The sequence below is a fragment of the Canis lupus genome, chromosome 17, assembly GCF_011100685.1.
Source record: "Canis lupus familiaris isolate Mischka breed German Shepherd chromosome 17, alternate assembly UU_Cfam_GSD_1.0, whole genome shotgun sequence".
Classification (NCBI taxonomy): domain Eukaryota; kingdom Metazoa; phylum Chordata; class Mammalia; order Carnivora; family Canidae; genus Canis; species Canis lupus.
Window position 1 is genome coordinate 36,651,596 of NC_049238.1, and position 20,934 is coordinate 36,672,529.

Genomic DNA, 20,934 nt, shown 5'->3' on the forward strand with positions numbered 1-20,934 from the left:
CAGTGAGTTTTGGGAGAAATTAGATAATCTACTCAAAGTTTTTACTTGGATATTGTATTTTTTTAATCTCTAGAAGTTTGGTTCCTTTTTTAAAATCTCTTCTTTCCCTCAGTATTTTCATTTTTTCCTTTACATCTTTGAGCATATGGAAAATATTTATAGCAGCTGTTTTAATATTCTCTGCTAATCATCTTTGTCATTTCTACCTCTTCATAATGACTAATCTATCATGATTATGACTCAGTTTTTTCTGCTTTTAATAGCTAGTGTTTTTGTTTGGATGATGAATATCATGAATGTTACGTACATTCTTAAGTGCTCAAATGTTGTATTCCTTTAACTTTGTTCTGGCAGATAGTTAAGTTTCTTTTAGGTCAGTTTGATCCTTTCCAATTTTATGTTTAATTTATTTTAGGGAGGATCTGGAGTAGCCTTTACTGAGGGCTAACTTAGCACCACTTTTAAGGTCTGACCCTGCTACATTTCTCCTGAATGCACGGTATATTTAATGAGGCATTTCCATTTTGTCTAGCTGAAACTCAACTAGTTCCCAGCCCTATGTGAACTCTGAGAATCATTGGGCTTCTTTATATGCAGGCACTGTCTGCTATGCAGGGCAGGCTCAATGGCATCCCTGTCCAGATTTTGTTAACTTTTTCTCTGTGTAGCTCCCAACTCTTGGGTATTCTGCCCCAGAAAGTCTACCAGTCTTAAACTCTTGAACTTCAGTCTCAGTGCTCAGTTTGGATTCCCTCTGGTTACCAGTCTTTGAGATGGCTCACAGTGATCCCTGCCTCCTGGTCTTCATGACTTTATATAGTCCCCTACCATATTATATCAAGGTTGGTCTGACCAAGAGAATATAGCAGAACTAATGGCATATCACTTCCAAAACTGGAACGTAAAAGATACTGTGGCTTCTTCTCTGTGCATGCTTGCTCGCTGTCTTTCTCTCTCTCTCTCTGATGACCTACTCTGGGGGAAGCCAGCCGCCATGTTGTGATGACACTCCCAAAAGAGCTTTTTCTAATTCTAAACTTAATCCTTTTCAGTCTGTCTGATCATGTTACCCTCCTACCTGAAATATATGGCAGTGTTTTGTAATATTCAAAATAAAGGAAAACTCCTTAGCTGAGTATATTACGCTCTGTGACTTTTCCTCAGGGCTCTTCTCCAGCTTCAGCTCTTCTCCTTTCCCCAAATGTTTGTTCTGACCATAGCAGACCATTTTCAGGTGCTCATACGCATGCCTGCTTTCACTTAACTTGGCATGCACATTTGCATATACTGCTCCACTGTCCTCTTCACCTAGCAAATTCTGCTCTTCATGTTAGTCTCCTTCTCCAGTAAGCCTGTTGGTACCCTTCCTCATGGTCTCCTGGACCATGTTAGGTGCCCTGCCCAAGGCTCCCTTGACCCCCTGTTCTCAGGCCTTTATTCTAGCAAAGGTGCCTATTTAATTATTAACCCTCTCCTCCCCAGTACTTCTTATATCAAGGACAGGGATTGTTTTAGTTTATCATTATGTCTCTGACACATAAGAAATGCTCACTCAGTACTTTTTGAATGAATAAGTCAGTGAAGAGAACAGTGTAGAGTGACTTTACAGTAAGCAGTGGCAGCATATTCGGTTATTCAGTTGATTTTAACTCTAGGTTTAACATAGAAATTAAATGAGTGTATTAAGCAACTTTTAGTTAACTATAATAATGAATTTACCTCATTTTGCAGTGAGTTTTGGGAGAAATTAGATAATCTACTCAATGTTTCATTAAAGTAGCCTATTTTAAATTGCATTCTCGAAACCTTAAGCTTATATTGGAGTATATATATGTGATTACTATAAAATGAGACTTTCTGGGCAGCCCCGGGGGCCCAGCAGTTTGGCGCTGCCTTCGGCCCGAGGTGTGATCCTGGAGACCTGGGATTGAGTCCTGCATCGGTCGGGCTTCCTGCATGGAGCCTGCTTCTCTCCCTCTGCCTGTGTCTCTGCCTCTCTCTGTCTGTTATGAATAAATAAATAAAATCTTTTTTAAAAATTTAAAAAATAAAAAAATAAATGAGACTTTCTTTATCTAAACAGTTAAGTCGTTCAGTTGTTCTGGGCCTGTGAAGTTTACCATAGAGTGGCATTTGAAGTATCATACCTGTCAAAATGAATATTCTAAGCTGGAGGTAAGTAAAATGCAAATTTTTAATGTATATAAAGCTTTGAAGGAAAAATTATGAGTATAAAGATTTATTAGCTCATCAAGTGAGGAGGCCAGAAATATAGATTGTAGTTTTAAAAGTTTAAAAAGTTTTAAAACAGATTAATTTGGGACCTAGGCAAGAAATGCTTTTACTATGTCAAAGTATATGCTTTCTGAAAAGGAAACATCTTTTAGTTTTCTTTCATCTTACGAAAAATATTAGTAAATATTTAAATCAGACGTATATGAATCAATAAAGGGGTTGTAGGTCACATACAAACAAAAATCAACATAGTTTAAGGAAGAAATGTAAAGGGTTTACTTCAGTCAAAAGTTGGTTATAGGGTATCTAGACTTTAGGGAGGCCAAGCAGCTTTAGTGAGTAGAAGCAGATTCCTAGAGGTGAAAGGAAAGGAGGCCCCCAGGGAAAGGAGGGGGAGCATGTGAGATGAGGAAAGAGGCCAGGGTAGGCTTTCTCCTACCCCTGGCATGTCCATTGGGCTCACACGTTCCTTGGAAAGGTGCTTCACTTGACCATTCTCCACATGGTTGCTCCCGGCCATTTCCTGTGGGCTCCTAGCTTGAATGACACGTGGGTTTCCATACCTTTATCTGCATTTTCTTTCCATTTGGGATGAAAGGTGCCATTTTCCTCAAATACTGCTTTTGTGACTCTATCCCCAAATATTTTACCCCTTCACACTAAATACTTTAGTGTGTATTTCCTAAGAGCAAAGATACTTAGATTACACAGTACAGTGATAAAATTTAGAAATTTTAACAATGATACAAAACTATTAACTAATAAACAGATCTTATTAAAGTTTGGCCAGTGTCCCCAAAACATCCTTTTTAGCAGTTTGTTTTTATTGTTGTTCTTTTCCTGGTACAAGATCCAGTCCAAGATCACACTGCATTTCTGCAGCTTTTGTTTTGTTTTGTTTTTGGTCTTTCCTGACATTGACATATTTGAAGTGTACAAGCCATTTATTATAAAATACCAATCAGTTTCCAGTATTTCTAATACTTCCTCGTGCTCAGATTCAGGTTATGCTTTTGGCAGGCATACCGAAGAGTTCTGGTTTGTCCTATTTTGGGGACATAAAGTGTTAACTTTAAGATCAATTAGTTAAGGAAGTTTCTACCAGGTTTCTCCACTATAAAGTAACTATAAAGTTGCTGCTTTTCTCCTTGTTGTTAACAATAATTTGTGAAGAGATATTTTCATATTTGTATATGAATATCCTGATTTTTCATCAGTCCTTGTTTTAATATCCTTTGATTCTTGCCTGATGAATCACCTATTGCTTTGATGATTGCTAAATGATGATTTTCTAATTCCATTTTTTTCTTCTGCTTTGTTAACATTTTGCCATCAGGATGAGCTCTTTCTTTTCCTCTTATCTTACCTGTCAATCAGTCAACTGAGCAATCATTAGCATGGACTTACTGGTTTTTGCTTTGTTGCATGGGTTATAATCAATTAGTATTTTTTACTTATTTTGTTCACATTGTCTACTATTTGGCCAGTAGAAGCCAACTCAACCTTTTCTTGATGGCTAGAAGCCAGGCCATTGAGAGCCTGCTTTTATTCATCCATCCTTGGTTTAACTTTCTTTGTAGTTAATGCTGCTTTTGTTTCTCTGTAAAATCTTTTATACGTGGGATAAAATGAAAGTAGCCTCAGGACAGAGTATTTCTTTATTTCTCAGTGAACCAATTCCTGTAGTAACACCTTAGTCACTTTTCGTCCTGTCCTGTAAGACTATCCTTGTATTATGTGTTACTGTATCTGAGCACCTTGGAATGGCTTAACATTTGTTTTATTACCTCGTTATACTTAAAATTATATCCAAAACATTTTTCTTTTCAGTATTTTTTTCTGCATGTTTTCCCTCCAAACTGAATAAATCTTTGATATTATTTAGGTTCTAAGTTTTACTGATCTTCTTGAATAAGAAATGTGTAAATAAATTATAACATAGAATTTTACCTTGGGTAGGAGGAGCTATCACAAAAACATGATCTTAGTGTTGATGAAGACTTATGCGGCCATTATTTCAAGAATATTGAATGTTGGACAACAAAATATGAAAACTTAGACTGCAACAGTGACTTACAGGTGTTTCCATCGCTGAATGTGAGTATCTGTCTTGCCATGTAAAAAAGGAATTAACTTTACTCCCAGTGGGATCCCTGGGTGGCTCAGCGGTTTAGCGCCTGCCTTTGGCCCAGGGCGTGATCCTGGAGTCCCAGGATCGAGTCCCGCGTCGGGCTCCCGGCATGGAGCCTGCTTCTCCCTCTGCCTGTGTCTCTGCTTCTCTCTCTCTCTCTCTCTATGTCTATCATGAATAAATAAATAAATCTTTAAAAAAAAAAAAACTTTACTCCCAGTGAATACAAGTATTAACTTCTATTTTATCAACATTTTGATAGAGAAAATACTTAATTTGTTAATTTTAGGAGTTTAATTTAGGTGTTAGTTTAGGTGTGGTAGTACCTAACAAGGAAGATCCTAGCACCATGGTTTATTTTATTGTACCCTTTATAGCAACACCCTTGAAAAAGAACTTTTCATTATCCTTCTTGGTCTGCTGTCAGTTCCTCTGTTATTCTCTCTTCTATCTACTCCAGTGAGACCTTTGCCCCCCATCATTTCATCAGAACAGCTAGTCAAGGTTTCCAGTACTAAAGGTCTGCCAGCTTAAGCATCTAACCTACTTAAACACTCTCTCCTCCCTTATGCACTTACTCCCTCCTGGCTTGGAAGATTTGATTTCTGAAATGTTAATAGCAATGGGTTGTGAGGCTACAGGTCATTGTAACTTATGTTTTTGTTTGTAGATTCTGAAATGAAAATATGTCTTCAGTAAAAATAAAAGGACTTAAAAAATTTGTATTGAAGTATAATAAACATAAAGTGTGCATAGCAAGTGTATGGCTTGATGATTTTTAGAACCTGAACATGTCAATTTAGACACAGATCAAGTACAGAATATTTTAGCACCTAGACCCTCCTTTTAGTTCCTAATACCTTCACCATCAAAGGTAACTACTATCCTGATTTAAAAAGTAATTTTTCAAAACCAGGATTTTGTTTGGGCTACAAAGAGGTGGGTTCTCTGGTTCTTTACCTTTTTCATAAGAACTTTTTTCTTGGGGATCCCTGGGTGGCGCAGCGGTTTGGCGCCTGCCTTTGGCCCAGGGCGCGATCCTGGAGACCCGGGATCGAATCCCACGTCGGGCTCCCGGTGCATGGAGCCTGTTTCTCCCTCTGCCTGTGTCTCTGCCTCTCTCTCTCTCTGTAACTATCATAAATAAATAAAAATTAAAAAAAAAAAAAAAAAAAAAAAAAAAAAAAAAGAACTTTTTTCTTAATTGTTAAAACAGTTTCCCCATAGAAATGCAGCAATATAAAATGGGATTATTGTATTTTTTTTTTCCAGAATAAAGAACCAGTTACAAATACCAAAAATGTTTCGAACCAGGAAAGATCAACGGTAAGTCATTTTATTTGTCTTTGAATCAAATGTATACAAGTTCCAGTAAGTCTGAAAAGAATTTGTGATAGATACTTGGAGAGCAGTATACAGTAGTGTGATTAGAAGCAGGGAAGAAAAAAAGCATTATTTCAAATAGTATTTTTTTTTATGTGTGTCTATATGAATTTTGTGTATACTTATTTCTGACTTTGTTTAAAAATTCCTTTGAGGTTGTAATTTAAGGTTAGCTTCTATGCAGCCTTTCTTTCAAATGCCTAGCACAGCAATGGGCTGGTCTGGATCATCATTAAGGATGTAAAGAGGGACGCCTGGGTGGCCCAGTGGTTGAGCGCCTTCGGCCCAGGGCATGATCCCGGAGTCCCAGAATCGAGTCCCACATTGGGCTCCCTGTATGGAGCCTGCTTCTCTCTCTGCCTATGTCTGCCTCTCTCTGTGTGTCTCTCATGAATAAATAAATAAAATCTTAAAAAAAAAAAAGGATGTAAAGAAATAGAAACCATGAATGTAGCACCGGGGGAGGGTGGTATTTGGAGGAATTCCTAAAAGTCAGAAGATGAAGAGGTGGAGAGGGTTGAAGCGGTTGTGTGTACGGACTGAAGGCAGGTTTAGGAGGGCTTAATGTTTGCTTTTTTGCTGTGACTCTTCACATTCCTTAAGTTTTCCAATGATCTTAAAGAGTAGTTTCATAGTAGGAAGGCATTCCACTCTGCACAGGACAAACTCTTTGCTCTGCACGGACTCTATTGCAGGTAGAGGAGTAGGAAATGAAAGAGAAGGAATAGGAAATATTCTGGAAGGATGAAGGTGAAAAGTTTAATGCAGTTATGTGGAACATTGCAGCATTCATAGGCATTTACAGTGGGCAATTTCATTTCCCAGCGGGATGGCTAGTAACATAGATCTTAAGGAGTTTAAGTAATTGAACCTATGTCCTGAAACTGTACAATCTTTCTAACAATATTATCTGACTTCTTACTACCCCAGTTCAATTTTTTAAAATACCCACATTTAACAACTGAATGCTTGATAATTAGTTTAAAATATGGGAAGAGTAATATTAGAAATATTTGAATGGTGATATTGAGTAAAACATAGAATGGTCACATTTAAGGGAGATTCTTTTTTTTTTTTTTTTTTTTTCAAAATCTGTCTTGCCACATTTTTTTTAATCTTTTTTTAAAATTTTTATTTATTTATGATAGTCACAGAGAGAGAGAGGCAGAGACACAGGCAGAGGGAGAAGCAGGCTCCATGCGCCGGGAGCCCGATGTGGGATTCGATCCCGGGTCTCCAGGATCGCGCCCTGGGCCAAAGGCAGGCGCCAAACCACTGTGCCACTCAGGGATCCCGGGAGATTCTTTAAAAATATTGAAAGAGGAAAAATTGAACAGTAGAAAAAGCTTTTTTCCTCCTCTGTTGTTTTGGGTCTGAGAGGACGTCCTCATGGAGAAAAAAGAATGGGAGAAATCCTATTGTCTACTATCCTTCCATTGCTTACCATTCCTTTTCATTGTTTTAAAACAGTGGAAAGTAACTCAATTTAGTTGCTAAGAGTTGTTTTATTCTTTTTATTAAAGATTTTATTTATTTATTCATGAGAGACACAGAGAGAGGCAGAGATATTGGCACAGAGAGAACCAGGCTCCTCGCAGGGAGCCCAAGGCAGGACTCAGTCCTCTGACTGGATCATGCCCTGAGCCGAAGGCAGTCCCCCAACCGCTGAGCTACCCAGGCGTGCCCTAAAAGTTGTTTTAAAATGTGGTGAACAATTGTTTAACTATAGCTTATATAGCAGTTTTTAAAATTTAAAATTAAAAAAATTTTTTTTCCTGTTTCAGGATGTTGTAGCCAGAACACAGAGAGATGGGTTTCACATCTTTATCGTTTCTATTAAAACAGAAAAAACAGATGCAAGATGGAATTTGAATGGTATAATTTAACTGCATGCATGTTTGTTGTCTGCTTTTACTGTGTTCTATATTTTTGTCATTGATCCAAATCTACATTTCTATTAAAATACCTCATTCAAAAATGAATTTCTGTTACTCAAAAATAAGTGATCTGTGTATCTGGGGGGGACTTAAAACTTTATGCTTATCTTAACTGTAATTTGTTTTTTAATAGATTGGAAATTTAAAATTAAGATAAATTTTTAAAATTTCAAACTATAGCAAGATATAAAATTCTTTATCCTTTCAGATTAAAAAAAATTTTCTAATATAGAAGTAGGTAGATAACATTTTAATTGTATTTGCAGTAGATTACATTCTGTCTCATGAAAATGGCCATTATCAGGGGTTTAAAATTTTTATTTTAAAGCATCTGTAGCTTGGGAGTAGAAGTAGCCTATCTGGCAACTGTGGCTTCTATGGGTTTGTGAGCAACCTGCCCACCCCATGACCCCCAAGGTAGGCCCTCTGTGTCTCATTAAGCTATATAGTTCCTAGTGCCCAGTACAAGAGTGGGCTAACAATAAGCAATTTTTAAGGGAACAAATGTTTTCACAGCTCTTAGAATTGCTTTGGCTATCATTTTCCAGAGTGAATGTCTGCTGGACCAATAGTAGCCAAACAGCGTGTGAGGTGCCTAGGGATTTGCAAACTGCTCTGATTCATCTACTAGGGATACAGAAGTGAAGCCAAGCTTTGCCTTTGAGAGTTGCCCAGTCCAGTGGGTAGGCAGAAAGTATTGAGGTGACATAGGCGTTGCTTCAGAAGAGGCACAGGACTGGCGGCCCACAGGGGAATCTGGTGACAGTGGCTGCTCTGAAAGAGTGGGAAGTAGGGCCTCTTCCCAGAGATGATATAATGGGCCAGATAAGAGAGCCAAATAAGAGAGCCAGACACCTTGAGGCCATTCTGCTACCTAGACTTGTGGGTCCCCCCTACCTTCCCAGGTATTGTGTCTTTTCACCTAATGCCAGCAGGCAGTTTTAAGGCCCCACTAGTTAGTAACTGGAGCAGTTACTGAGACCTATAAGTCTTATACTGTATTTGGTACTCTGTTTATTATTGTTGTCCCGGACAACAACCCAGACTGGGAGCTTGAATTCAGTAATTTATCCCAAGTTACATTAAGGAAGAGAGTCCTCAGTGAGGTCAGTGACTTAACATGGACCCAGTCAAAGGCCAGTACTACTCTGCTATCTGCATAAGATCAGATTTGGCCCACTTTTGACAACAGCATGTATACAAGTAAGGGTATCTTGGTGAGATTACATGCCCAATGACTGGTAATTATATAATATCTTATGTGTGCTAGGTAAACAGCATTTGTTAACTTGATTTGTGTTCTTGGAACCTTCTGGAAAATGAGCTTACATTTAAAAATATAAGAAAAGACTAATTCTTCAATTTCTTTATCCCCATCCTTACCAGTTTCTCTTTCTATGATTGGGCCTCATGGATATATTTCTGCATCAGATTGGCCTTTGATGATTGTAAGTACCTCCCATCATTTTTTCCTTTTTTTTAAAAAAAATGAACTTCATATCCTAATTGGAAAATTTAACAATTTAAAGAGCTCAGTGGTGGGTATCTTTTAGTAGCTAATGCTTTGACATACTATTTCTGGTTCCAGAGTGACAGCAAAGTAAAAGATTAGATACTTGAAAGAAGAAATGTCCATTTTCAAATGATCACAGGCCTTAACTGACTTAAAATTGCTCTTCTTCCTACAGTTTTACATGGTGATGTGTATCGTTTATATTTTATATGGCGTACTCTGGCTGATGTGGTCTGCCTGTTATTGGAAAGATATATTAAGAATTCAGTTCTGGATTGCAGCTGTTATTTTCCTGGGAATGCTGGAAAAAGCAGTTTTTTATACTGAATATCAAAACATCAGCAGCACTGGGCTATCAAGTAAGCTGTGACTCTATAAGTACAGTACAGTGCAGGAGGTCCCAAGCATTTGTGAGCAGGGCAGCGGTTTGGGAATAGTTGCATTAGAGATGAAGAGGATGAGAGCCAAGAAGGGAATGTCAGAGTGGGGCTCCAGTCTAGGCTAGCGGATATATCGTCCTCATTTTCTGTTCCCCCGCTTTCCTTCACTTTCCTTCTGGGGAAAAGTAAACTCCCATTCCAGTGACTGACTTAAAACAACAGAAGTTCCACATATCAGGTGCTGCTGATCCTTCTAACATATTTCTCTGTGTTCTCCCCATAGTCTTTCTTCTCCTTTCTGCTCCAGAAAAGAAGGGACATTTGACCCCAGGGAGTAAAATCAGTAGTGCGAGGATGGATGGTGCCTGCAACCTTCTGGCGTTCTCTGTGTCTTCACTCTCACAGAGAACTGCATGTGGGCCATCAGAAGCCCCTCATGGTTTATACACGGAAATGTGTGAATCAGGGAGGGCAAGAAGTTGGGCATCCTCACATGTGTGCCCCAGATTTCTAGAAGGTGGCATGCAAAACGGCCAGAAGTAGAGAAGTAAAGGTACAATCTCATAACCAAAGCTTTGGAAAGGGAGGTAACTGGAAAGGATTGAAAATGCTTAGAAGTGTGCTTCTGAGTGATCTGTTAACGTGATCTTTGTGCAGATTTTCATAGGGTATGGTTATGTCTGTTATTTTTGTAATACTCTAGAAAAAAAAGAATTAGAATATAGATTTGGCATAATGTTGATAATTATTGTAGTTGAGTATTGGGTAAATAGGAGTTGAGTATATCCCTATCTCTGTGTTGGGGAACGTTTGTAATTTCCCACAATAAAAGGATGTGTACAAGAGAAGAAAGAAAGGACAAATATCCAGGGAGACATATGAGAGGTATTATTACTCTATAAGAGGTTTTAGTGATATTTGCATGCGTGTGTATGTGTATGCTCTAAACCAAATAATGAAGGAGAGACTGCTGCTCATGGCTGGGGAGGAAAGCATTCTTGAATGTCAAGTAAGGCAGATCAGCTCCTTTGCTTTTAATGGTGGTCATTTCTTGTTGGAAGATGGAGGGTGGCCTAAACATCGGTGAGGAGCAGCAGAAGGGATACATGAAATACATGAAGGGATGAGAGGCCACGTGCCATCTTCAGGACTTGAAGCCCTCTTGTCTGAGATGACATGAGGCATTGGAAGAGAAACCCCACGTTGCTGCCAGTGTCTTTGAGGAGTCCTGTGAAAAAGAGAGGTGCCAGAAGATGGCATGGCTGCTGCTTTTTCTGATTATCCCAAGTGAGAAGTCTGTAACCCAGGCTTTTTCTTGCTTAGCACTGATCCTAGAATCTTTTAGAAAAAGATTGCGGAGACAGGAAATGGTGATTGTTAGGACCCAACATGGGGACCTTAAGAATATAGGTCATGGCATATTGACTTCTTTTGTGCTTCTAAACTTAGTATTTCTAACTTCTTCAAGGTATTTGACAACTGTGATTTCTTGTGGACAAGGTGGAGAAATGTGAACTGAAAAGTGGTTGTGCAACCATGTCTAAAGGGCTCATGCACATAACCACCTCAGTCTTGTCAGTATAGAGCTATGTTGTCCAGTTGTAGCTAAAAACCACATCTGGCTGTTTAAGTAGAATTAATTTGGCAGCTCACTTCCTTAGTTGTCCTGCATTTCAAAAGCTCAGTAGTCACATGTGGCCAGTGATTACTTTATTGGACAGCAAAGATGTAGAACATTTCCACCATTCCAGAAACTTCTACTGGACAGCCCTGGTCTGGAGAATGGTTCTCATTCCTGGCTGCACATAAGCATCACTAAAGAACTTTAAAATAATATCAGTGCCAAAGATTATGGTTGGCATAGGCCTAAGAATAGGTTCGGTTTTTTGTTTGTTTTTAAGATTTTTTTATTTCTTCATGAGAGATATAGAGAGAGGCAGAGACATAGGCAGAGGGAGAAGCAGGCTCCCTGCGGGGAACCTAATGTGGAACTTGATCCCAGGACCCCAGGATCACAACCTGAACCAAAAGCAGATGCTCAACCACTGACCCACCCAGGTGCCCTGTAAGAATTGGTTCTGTTCAGAGGCTTCCCATGTGATTCTAGTGTGCATCTAGGATTGAGAATCACTGGTTTAGAAGGAGGTTTTGAAGGACATCTGTCTCACAGGTTTCAGACCTTGTTGCTGGTTTATTCTTACTATTCACCTGACATTTATTGCAGACCTCTGCATATATAGAGAGCATCTGCTAAAATTTTGTGGATGATGTGACATTGGCAGAATTGTTAATACTGGAGGTATAGAGAATAATTTTAGATGGACCTTTCTAACCTCGGTACTTGAAGGAATGCGAAGAGTTTTGATATCTTGAATGGAAAGGTGAAACTTAATAGGCAAGACGTTGAACTTGAGGTTGAACTACAAGTTGCAAAAATACAAGTGGGAAACTTTTTTTAAAGGATTTAAAGGTTGAAGCTGATGAAGAGTAAACTCAACATAGGCAATTATAGAGTGGTTGCCTCCCACCAGCTCCTACAACCTTAGGTTACAATAGGAGGGTGAGCAGTGAAGACGTTGAGTCCTACTTTGCAGTCCAACTGTACCAGGAAGGTTGTATTCACTTTCCTCCAAGAGGGAAAAAGTCCAGAGCAGCTCATGGAGGAATTTGAAAACACCACCCTTAAAAGTTTGTCATCCTATACCTCTTCACACTCTGCATGCTGTCTTGGGGAGCTCATCCATTGTTTTCCTCCTAAAGCTTAATCTCCTGGCCGGATGTCTGTCCTGAGCTGCAGACCTAGTAGCTGGTCATCTGCTAAACATCTTCTGAATGTCCTGCAGACTTCTCAGTCTCTGTATGGCAGAAAAGGAACTCACCTTTTCTGCCTTTGTACTCGACTCACTTCTGTCCAAACCTAATGCTCCTGTCAATGGATGGCCCTGCCTCCATTAGACCTTGGCTCCATCCTCTTGCCACCCTCTTCCTCTCCCTCTAGTTCCACATCTGTCTACAAGGCATTTGACAAGGTCTCTTACGATTTCTTATGGATAAGTTGGAAGTGAAAACAAGAATAAGTAGGTGGATTCACTACTGGCTTCTGAATGTCTTTCTGGTTTTCTCTATCTTCACTGCCAGGACTGTGCTCTCCTCTCTTACCTGGGTTTCTACAATAGCCTCCTGAGCATTTTCCTTGCCTGTAGCCTAGTTCCTTTCCAAACCATTAGGTAGAACAGTCTTGATAAAATAAAGCTGTCAGTTTTACGCTAAAAATCAGCAAACTTCTTTTGCAAAGGCCATATAGTAAATATTTTTGGCTTTACAAGCCATACACCAGTCTCTTACTACTAGTCATCTCTGCTATTGTAACACAAAAGCAGCCACATGAAGATGTAAACAAATGGGCGTGGCTGTGTTCAAATAAAACCTTATTAACAAAGGTAGATATAGGGCCAGATTTGGCCTATGGGCTGTAGTTTGCCAATTCCTTTTTTACTCCCTTGTTTACTGTCATTGACTTCCCACTGCCCTTAGCATAAAATCCAGACTTGTAACATGGTCTGAAAACCTTACGTGATTGTCCCTACCTCTCACCACCTCTTTTTTTCACATCCCTCATTACACTGTGCTGCAGACATACTGAACTTTGACGTCCTACAGTGTATTTTACTTTTCCTCCTTCATACCTTTTCATATACCATTAATTTTGCTTTCCTCTTTATTTCCCCAAAATAGTTCATTTTTACTAGGCCTTCCTTCAAATCCTGACTTAGATATTACTTCCTCTGAGCAGCTTTTCTAGATCCACTTTCACCTCCCTCAAATGTAGATTAGGTTGGCTTCTTCACAGTCCTAGGAGATACTATGTTGCTTCTAGCACTCACCATGCTGAGTTCTGTCCATCTACTTGTCTTAACCAGAGTATAATCTTCATGAAGTGAACATGGTGTCTCTTTTCCTCTTAGAGCCACACAGTGAGCATAAACAAATAAATGATGAAGGCATCCTGGAGAAAAGAAAACTCTAGAGGACCTTATGGTTTTCAAATATTTGCAGGAGAGAATGAGGTATATAGTTCTTTGTAGCCTCAAGGGGAAGAACAAGAACAGAGGGAAATTGAGGAAGACAGCTTTTAGATTGATGTAAGCAAGTTGTATCTAATAGAGCTAGCAAATATGGAATGAATTCTCCAGGAGGTTATGAATTCCCATTTACTGAGGTTTTCAAACATCAGTTGGATTAGATGACCTTTGAAGCAAATAGTTAATTCATCTGAGGTCCAAATATAGTTATACACAGTACATATTTAGAATTTTGATGACAAGCCTCTAGAGGTACACAGAATGATTTCTTATCTTTCCTCCCATCAGCCCAAGGTTTACTGATATTTGCAGAGTTGATATCTGCGGTTAAGAGGACATTGGCTCGTCTCCTTGTGATCATTGTGAGCTTGGGCTATGGCATTGTGAAGTAAGTATTGGTGTGTTGGAAAGATACTGTGCCTCCAATCTGGTGACTCCTCCCTTCTACATTAGGAGCTCTGTGAAACTGGACACTCCTCAGTATTATAACACAAATCCTATATGAAAATACCTGCAAGAAGGTGTTTTTAAGGGATTTCCATGTACTGACCACTTTACCCTGTCCTCAAATAAAGATCTTGAGGGATGCCTGGGTGCCTTAATGGTTGAGCATCTGCCTTCAGCTCAGGGTGTGATCCTGGGGTCTGGGATTGAGTCCCACATTGGGCTTCTTGCAGGGAGCCTGCTTCTCCCTCTGCGTATGTCTCTGCCTCTCTCTGTGTCTCTCATAAATAAAATCTTTAAAAAAAAAATAAAGATCTTGAATTTGAATTCCAGTAGCTTTTTATAGTTAGATGAATAAGTAATCCACCTTAAGGATAGGAAAATTTTAAATGATTCTTAAAGTTCAAACCATTTTCTATTTCCTAGACACATAGTTATTCTTTTGTCGTTCCCCCCAGTGAGGGGCTTGAACTCACAACCCCGAGATCAAGACCTGAGCTGAGATCAAGAGTCACTCAACTGACTAAGCCCCCCAGGTGCCCCAGGTTACGCTTTTACAATTGTATTTGAGTATTTTAAGGGGGAAAGGACTAAACACCAGGTTAGCAGATTTCAGACTACAACCTGGCCGTCCTATGAGAACCCTACTCCTTCCAGATTCTCTCAGGCCCATCTTTTATGTCTCAATCCTGAGAGTTAGTAAGAATGAACATAGAAGAGCTTGTCCTCTTTATCCTCCCTGCCCTTTTTTTGGTACCATTGTTCTTTATTCTTAAGATTCTCTAATTTCTAGAAGCTCAAGCTTTCAGATTGGATCACCTGCTATATCTTTTCACTGCAATTGCCTTTCAAGTTCCAGATTTCTCCCCTCAGCCCTTAACTCTCCCAAGTATTTGCTTCACTGTCTTTCTCAATGCTTCATGTGTCAGAATTCCTTGTGATTTCAGTATCTCTGTGTGTGATCCTATGAGTAACCTGATCTCACCTCCCCACCTCCACTGCTCTCACCTGTCCCCCCCTCCATTACTGATTCTTACTGCCACTTTCTAGACTTTATTATTATATTGAACTGTGCCCTCTTTATCATTGTAAATGTTAAGCAATCCACTTTTCAACTGTCACCTTCTTTCCTGTTTATTTTTCCTAATAGTTCCATCTTTGACCCTGGTGTGGCCTCTGACCTTTTGATACCGCCACCTTCAATCGATCCTGCAGGATGCTGAAAGTCTGCATATACCTGAAGCCCTCTGCCTTTCTCTTCGTCAGCCTCCCTCAATAAATCCATCTTTCTGTCCACTTCAGGCTCATACCCAAGCCACAGAATCTGTCTGAGAAGAACACCCGACCATACTGCAGGCTCATCTCACTTCAAGTGTACCCTGTGGGCCCCTGGCAGTTTCTATATCCTCTTGCCAATTGATGGTCCCTTTCCCACTCTGCGGAAGACCATTATCCCCCCTACTCTCCCCTCTAGCCTCAGACTCCCTACCCACGTCTGTCTTAGCCACTCTTGTTTCTTTTCTCACTGAGGAAATGGAAGCCATTAGAGGGGAATTCCAGTGCATTTCTGCCACCAAGTCTGTACCATTCCCCCCATATCTGGACCACATACAGCTCTTTTCCTCCTCTTGAAGGACACGTGGTAAAGTCCTTCCCCTGGCCTCAGTCCTGGATCCTGTTACCTCCCACCTGTCCGTAGGTTCTGTTTCCTGTGGTGTCATCAGCTTTCCTGCATCACTGCCATCAGCATGTTGTTGGTTCAGTCATCTTCCAAAGCATACCTCCCTCAATCCCAGCCAACCATCTCCACTGTTTCTCCTTCATTTCTCTTCATTCCTGTGCAGCATCATTTCTCAGATGCATTGTCTGTACTTGCCACTTCAACTTCCCTCATTTTCTTCTGAACATACCCTGGTTTTGTCTCCATCCTCCATTGAGACTGCTCTTGTCAATCACCTGGACTTCTGTTGCCAAACCACATGGCTTTGTTCAGCCTTGGTGCCAGGGTCCTGTGGCAGCTTGAGTCTTAGAGCCCCTGGCTGCTCCTCCCCAGTGCCCCCTGCTAGACTCTCTTTATCTTCCTTAGCTCCAGCACTGAAGTGCCCCAGGCTCAGGCCCCAGACCTCCATTCCAGTGACTCGCATCCCTGGGCACGCTTATCCAGTTTCTTGGCTCTAAAATCAGGACACATCATCCACAGTGAACCCACCCCTCCTTTCCACAGCCACCACCCTGGGTCCAACCACCATCTTCTCTCCCTAGATGACTTCAGTACCCTCCTAACTGGTTTCTTGCATCTGCCCTGGTCTCCTCTCAGTCTTTTCAGACACAGCAGCAGCCAAGATGATCCTTTTTAAACACAACTCTGATCTCCTTACATTTCTGTTCATCTCACTCAGTGAAACTCTAATTCCCTTCTGTGGTTTTTCAGATAGCTGACCTTACCTCCTACCATTCTCCCTTTTGAACCCTCTGTTCTGTCCTGTTGCTGTTTCTTAAAACACAATAGACATTTCCTCTCAGTGCTGTAAAGGCCTCTGCCTGTAAGTATATTCCCGCAGATCCAGGCATGGTTTGCTTTCTCACTCTCATCTCTGCTCACCATCCTCTCCCAGGGAGGCTAGTGCTGTCAAGATGCCCAGTGTGGTGCACACCTTCATTCACTCTGACCCTCACCCCTTGTATAGTGCCACTTGATGCATATGTTAGGATTTGCTGTCTCTTCTCTTCCACTTGGATATGACTTCCGTAGAGTAAGAGCTTAGCCTGTCTTGTGCCCTTCTGCTTAAGGCCCCTGCACAGTCCCCCAGCACATAGTAGGCATGTAGTAAATATGCACTGAATCCACACCCATATACTTGTGAGCTTGAGATTGGTGTAGTTAGCAAGATTTTAGCCAGAAAACCTTTTTTCCATTGGGTATTTATTGAGATTCCTTCTTATGTGCTTTTGGGGTTTTGGTAGGTTTGTTTGTTTTTGGCCTTAATACAATATACAGACCACAGAGTCCTCATACGGAATCTTGTACCCCACAGTTCTAGTTACAAACTTAGAGCACTCATAGTTCTGGCTGTTGGAAGACTCTAGTTAGGGGGCTATAACGAGTCAGAATTTAGATGAACTATATTAGATACAGAGTCTTAAATATAAGCTGTGGATATTAGTTTAATTTTTAGTTAGAGTTTGTTTTAAAGTGACTACATTACGTATTTTTCCAAAATCAGTTTTTTTCTTCTAATTACTCTGGCAAGAGGTTTTTGAGCTAAAACTAGTTTGTGCTATGTGATTTGCAAATTTCATGAAATTTTAGTTCGGTTTTCAAATTACTCATCACAGAAATCACCGTCTTTGCATTTTCCAAAATCATTGATATTTTTAAAGAATCAAAATGTTACTTTAATTCTTTTCAATGTAAAGAAGGGAAACTACAGTGTGATAGCACTCTTCTTTTGGGTATTGAGAGAAGAAAGGGAATAGAATTCAATATCCTAATACTCCTGTTCTTTTTCTGCCTAAATCAGAAGATCAGTGAATTATCTCTTAAAAAAAAAAAAAAAAGTATCCCAGAACAGTTTTTAATTAATGTTCATGAAAGAATTAAGTTACTGTTCCTGCCAGTGACACGAGTTGCCACTGAGCCTCCTAGGTTTCTCAGGCTACTCTTCTGTCCTGTGCAAGTGAATTCCTGAGTTATGTTAATCCTCTGGCACCTGGGTAGCCTCAACATGTTGCTTTATGGGTATCAGTACAGCATCTAGTCCTAGAGAAGGAGGCCTGTTTCTCCTGAGCCTGTTTTGCCCTGTTCAGAGGAAATAAACTATTTCTTAAAACCAAGGAAGCAGTGGCTGGATTGGGGGGGAGAGGGGCTGATTCGATTCGATAATGATTTCTCTGTATTGAAAATAGAGCCATTTACTGTATTCAAATGCATTTTATTTACTGGTGCCTTTCTTTCTTTTATTATTATTTTTTTCTGTTTCCTCTCCCTCATTCTAGGCCCCGTTTAGGAACAGTCATGCACCGAGTGGTCGGACTGGGAATTCTCTACTTTATCTTTGCAGCTATTGAAGGCGTGATGAGAGTTATTGGGGTAAAAACCACACAATTCCACTTCCATCCCTTTTTGTTGTTGCTATGAAATAAGATTACTTTATATCTCCTGAGATACATTTTTAAAGATAGAACATTTATGAAAAAGGCCTAATTTGAGCTTTTTTTCCCTATTGGACTATTTCCCTTTTTAAATACTTCCTTAAAGTAGTCAAAGTCCAGACAGAGTACCTCTTAAAACATGATCAATTATGAAGCCATTGCTTGATGTCATCCCCTAGGAATTAGCTCCATCTCAAAAACCCACCTGGTTATTCTTTATAAAGAAATGTATCTTTGTCATTATGCAGTTGGAACACATTCATTTCTTCCTTAACCCTTGGTCTGAACACGTGGAAGTGAACGGAATTAACTATACCCTTTACACATGCAGACATTACATCTCATCACTCTTAAGTTTCATTTGATTATAAGTAGTCTCTGACTCTCATGGACTCAATGTTTGGGGATTCAGCAGACTCCATTCTTGGAAGAATCACAAGAAGGTAGTATCTAGGGGGAAATGACTTGGGTAATGTGGGCAGCAGTGCTTTACTCTCTAGAAAAAGGCAGAACATAGATATCGGAGAAAACCCCTAGGTTTCTAGCTCTTGGTTTTTCTTAGTAATATGGTTGGTGACTGAGTGATTAAGCAGCACCTTACTTGATTCAAAGAACGTAGTAATTTTTACCTAAAGTGTCTTTTGAACTAGTTGTGTAAATCAGATCACTGCACAGAGTGAATAATCTTATGTTGCCATATAAGTTTATTTCATGTATTTTTTATTTTGAAGCAGGCCATTTGTCCAGTTTGTTAAAAGCCTCATTCTTCTTTCTTTCTATTATCTTTGATACATCTGCATTCTGTAATAGATACACCTGCTCTATTCATCTTTGACTCTTTGAAAGGTACATTTATTTTTACTTCTACAGAGTAGTGAAAAGCTTTGCATTTATATATATAATTTACAGCAACTAGTCTTTGGTAGAAAGAAGATAAATATCGCACATAAGATGTAGTATATGCATTGTATTTCTTTTAAATTTTGCATAGCCAACATCTTAGATATAACTTTTAAATATGATTTTTTGTCAACTTTTGATTAAAGTATTTCATCTATGGTTTGTTTTTACCCTTCCATGCCCCCCCCCCCTTTTTTTTTCTTTCTATGTCCCTTCACAGGTAGTAGGAAAGATCAGGAATCCATTTCATGAGTAGCTCTTGGCAGTAGGTTTGGTGTGGAGATGGGAGAGATCGAAACGGTTGACCTAAGTAGGTCTGGAGACATGACATGTTTTATTTGCCATTCTGTAATACAATTTTACATTACCATTGAACCAGGTAGATGGCAAGCTAACATCTGTTGCTGCCAAAACAAAAATTTCCATATGCTTAAACACAATTTTGTTAGGAATAAAATTTTTATGTGGCTTTTGTAAAGTGATAAGATGAGCTAAATTGTTTTTCTTTTTCATGTAATAATTTCTATAGTATAATGAAACGTTTATATTCAGATTTCCCTCCGTTTTTATCTTTCAGGGTTCTAACCATTTAGCTGTTATTTTTGGTGACATTATTTTGGCAGTTATTGACTCCATTTTTGTATGGTTCATATCCTTTACTATGTCCTTAAGTACTTTGTTGTATCATTAAAATCCGATTACTTTCAGTTTGTAATAATAGTAGTAATAGAAATATAGGTATACATTATTTTTAATCTCAATATAGGAATTTAGTTGAAGGTGAAAAAGCAACAGTTCCCCAAAGAATATCTTTATTTTTTCTCTTCACCAAACTTAAGTGCTCAGTATGTACCCCATACTGAGGAGGCAGAGAAGATAAAGGTATTGTCCCTGCATTTAAGAAATACATATTCTGGTAGGGAAGACAAATATATAACTAGGAACAATATAGCAATAGTAATTGCCATCTTAAAGAGGTGCTATGCTAACAGGGAAGAAAAAGTAATTCTAGCACAGAAATCAGGAAAGACATCACAGAGATGGACATTAAATTGTGGCTTGGAGGACAGATGAGATTAACTGGGCAAAGAATTGGGGAAAAGGCATCCTGGGAAGAACTGGAAACAAATAGTTGGAACCGTGAAAATATGGGAGCAGTGGTGGAATTTTCCAGAATAGCTTGGACATGTGTGGGAGAATCACAGAAGGAAGGAAAAGATAGAATGACATGCTCAAGAGTCTCAAGTTCCTTCTGTGGGGAGAAAGGAGAAGGGAATCAAAGCCACACGGGTGAGTAGCATGATGAAATGTATGTTAGAAAGAACTCGTGAATGACATTTAAAAATGACCTGGAAGGGGCACTGGCTGCCTCAGTTGGAAGAGCATGCAACTCTTGATCTCAGGGTTGTAAGTTCATATGCCATGTTAGGTGTAGAAATTATTTAAAATCTTATAAATATAAAAATTACCTGGAAAAGGAGAGTCTAGAGCCTAGAGGTAGAAAGTCTAGTAAAGAGTCATTTGCAGTGGTTCAAAAAAGAGATGGTGAGAATTAAAAATAGGGCAAAGACTCCAGATGATAGACTTAGTAGCAATGGGTGGGAAAAGAAGGAAGAGTGCTCCAGAGAGGTACTGTATGTCTCATTTGGGTTGTTGGGGACAGTGTTGCCATCCCCAAAGCAATGAATTTAGGGAAGGGACCATGATGGTTGAAGTTTGAGCTGCCCAGGGCATTAGTGTTAAGTACAGTTGGAAATCCCAGTCTGGGTTTATAAAA

General features: G+C 39.5%; 1 protein-coding gene across 8 annotated transcripts in view; it reads left to right on the forward strand.

Annotated features, from left to right (window-relative positions):
- Positions 1-20,934, forward strand: part of TMEM87B (transmembrane protein 87B) — a 56,173-nt gene that overhangs the window by 7,727 nt on the left and 27,512 nt on the right. For 7 of the 8 annotated variants that reach the window (XM_038561454.1, XM_038561452.1, XM_038561451.1 and 4 more), the window contains exons 3-11: positions 2,084-2,175; positions 4,195-4,332; positions 5,639-5,692; positions 7,534-7,624; positions 9,073-9,134; positions 9,375-9,558; positions 13,950-14,049; positions 18,102-18,195; positions 19,735-19,806. In XM_038561454.1, coding sequence (XP_038417382.1) covers positions 2,084-2,175; positions 4,195-4,332; positions 5,639-5,692; positions 7,534-7,624; positions 9,073-9,134; positions 9,375-9,558; positions 13,950-14,049; positions 18,102-18,195; positions 19,735-19,806 — 887 coding nt within the window. The remainder of the gene's footprint in view (positions 1-2,083; positions 2,176-4,194; positions 4,333-5,638; positions 5,693-7,533; positions 7,625-9,072; positions 9,135-9,374; positions 9,559-13,949; positions 14,050-18,101; positions 18,196-19,734; positions 19,807-20,934) is intronic. The other variant, XM_038561450.1, reaches the window with a different exon arrangement.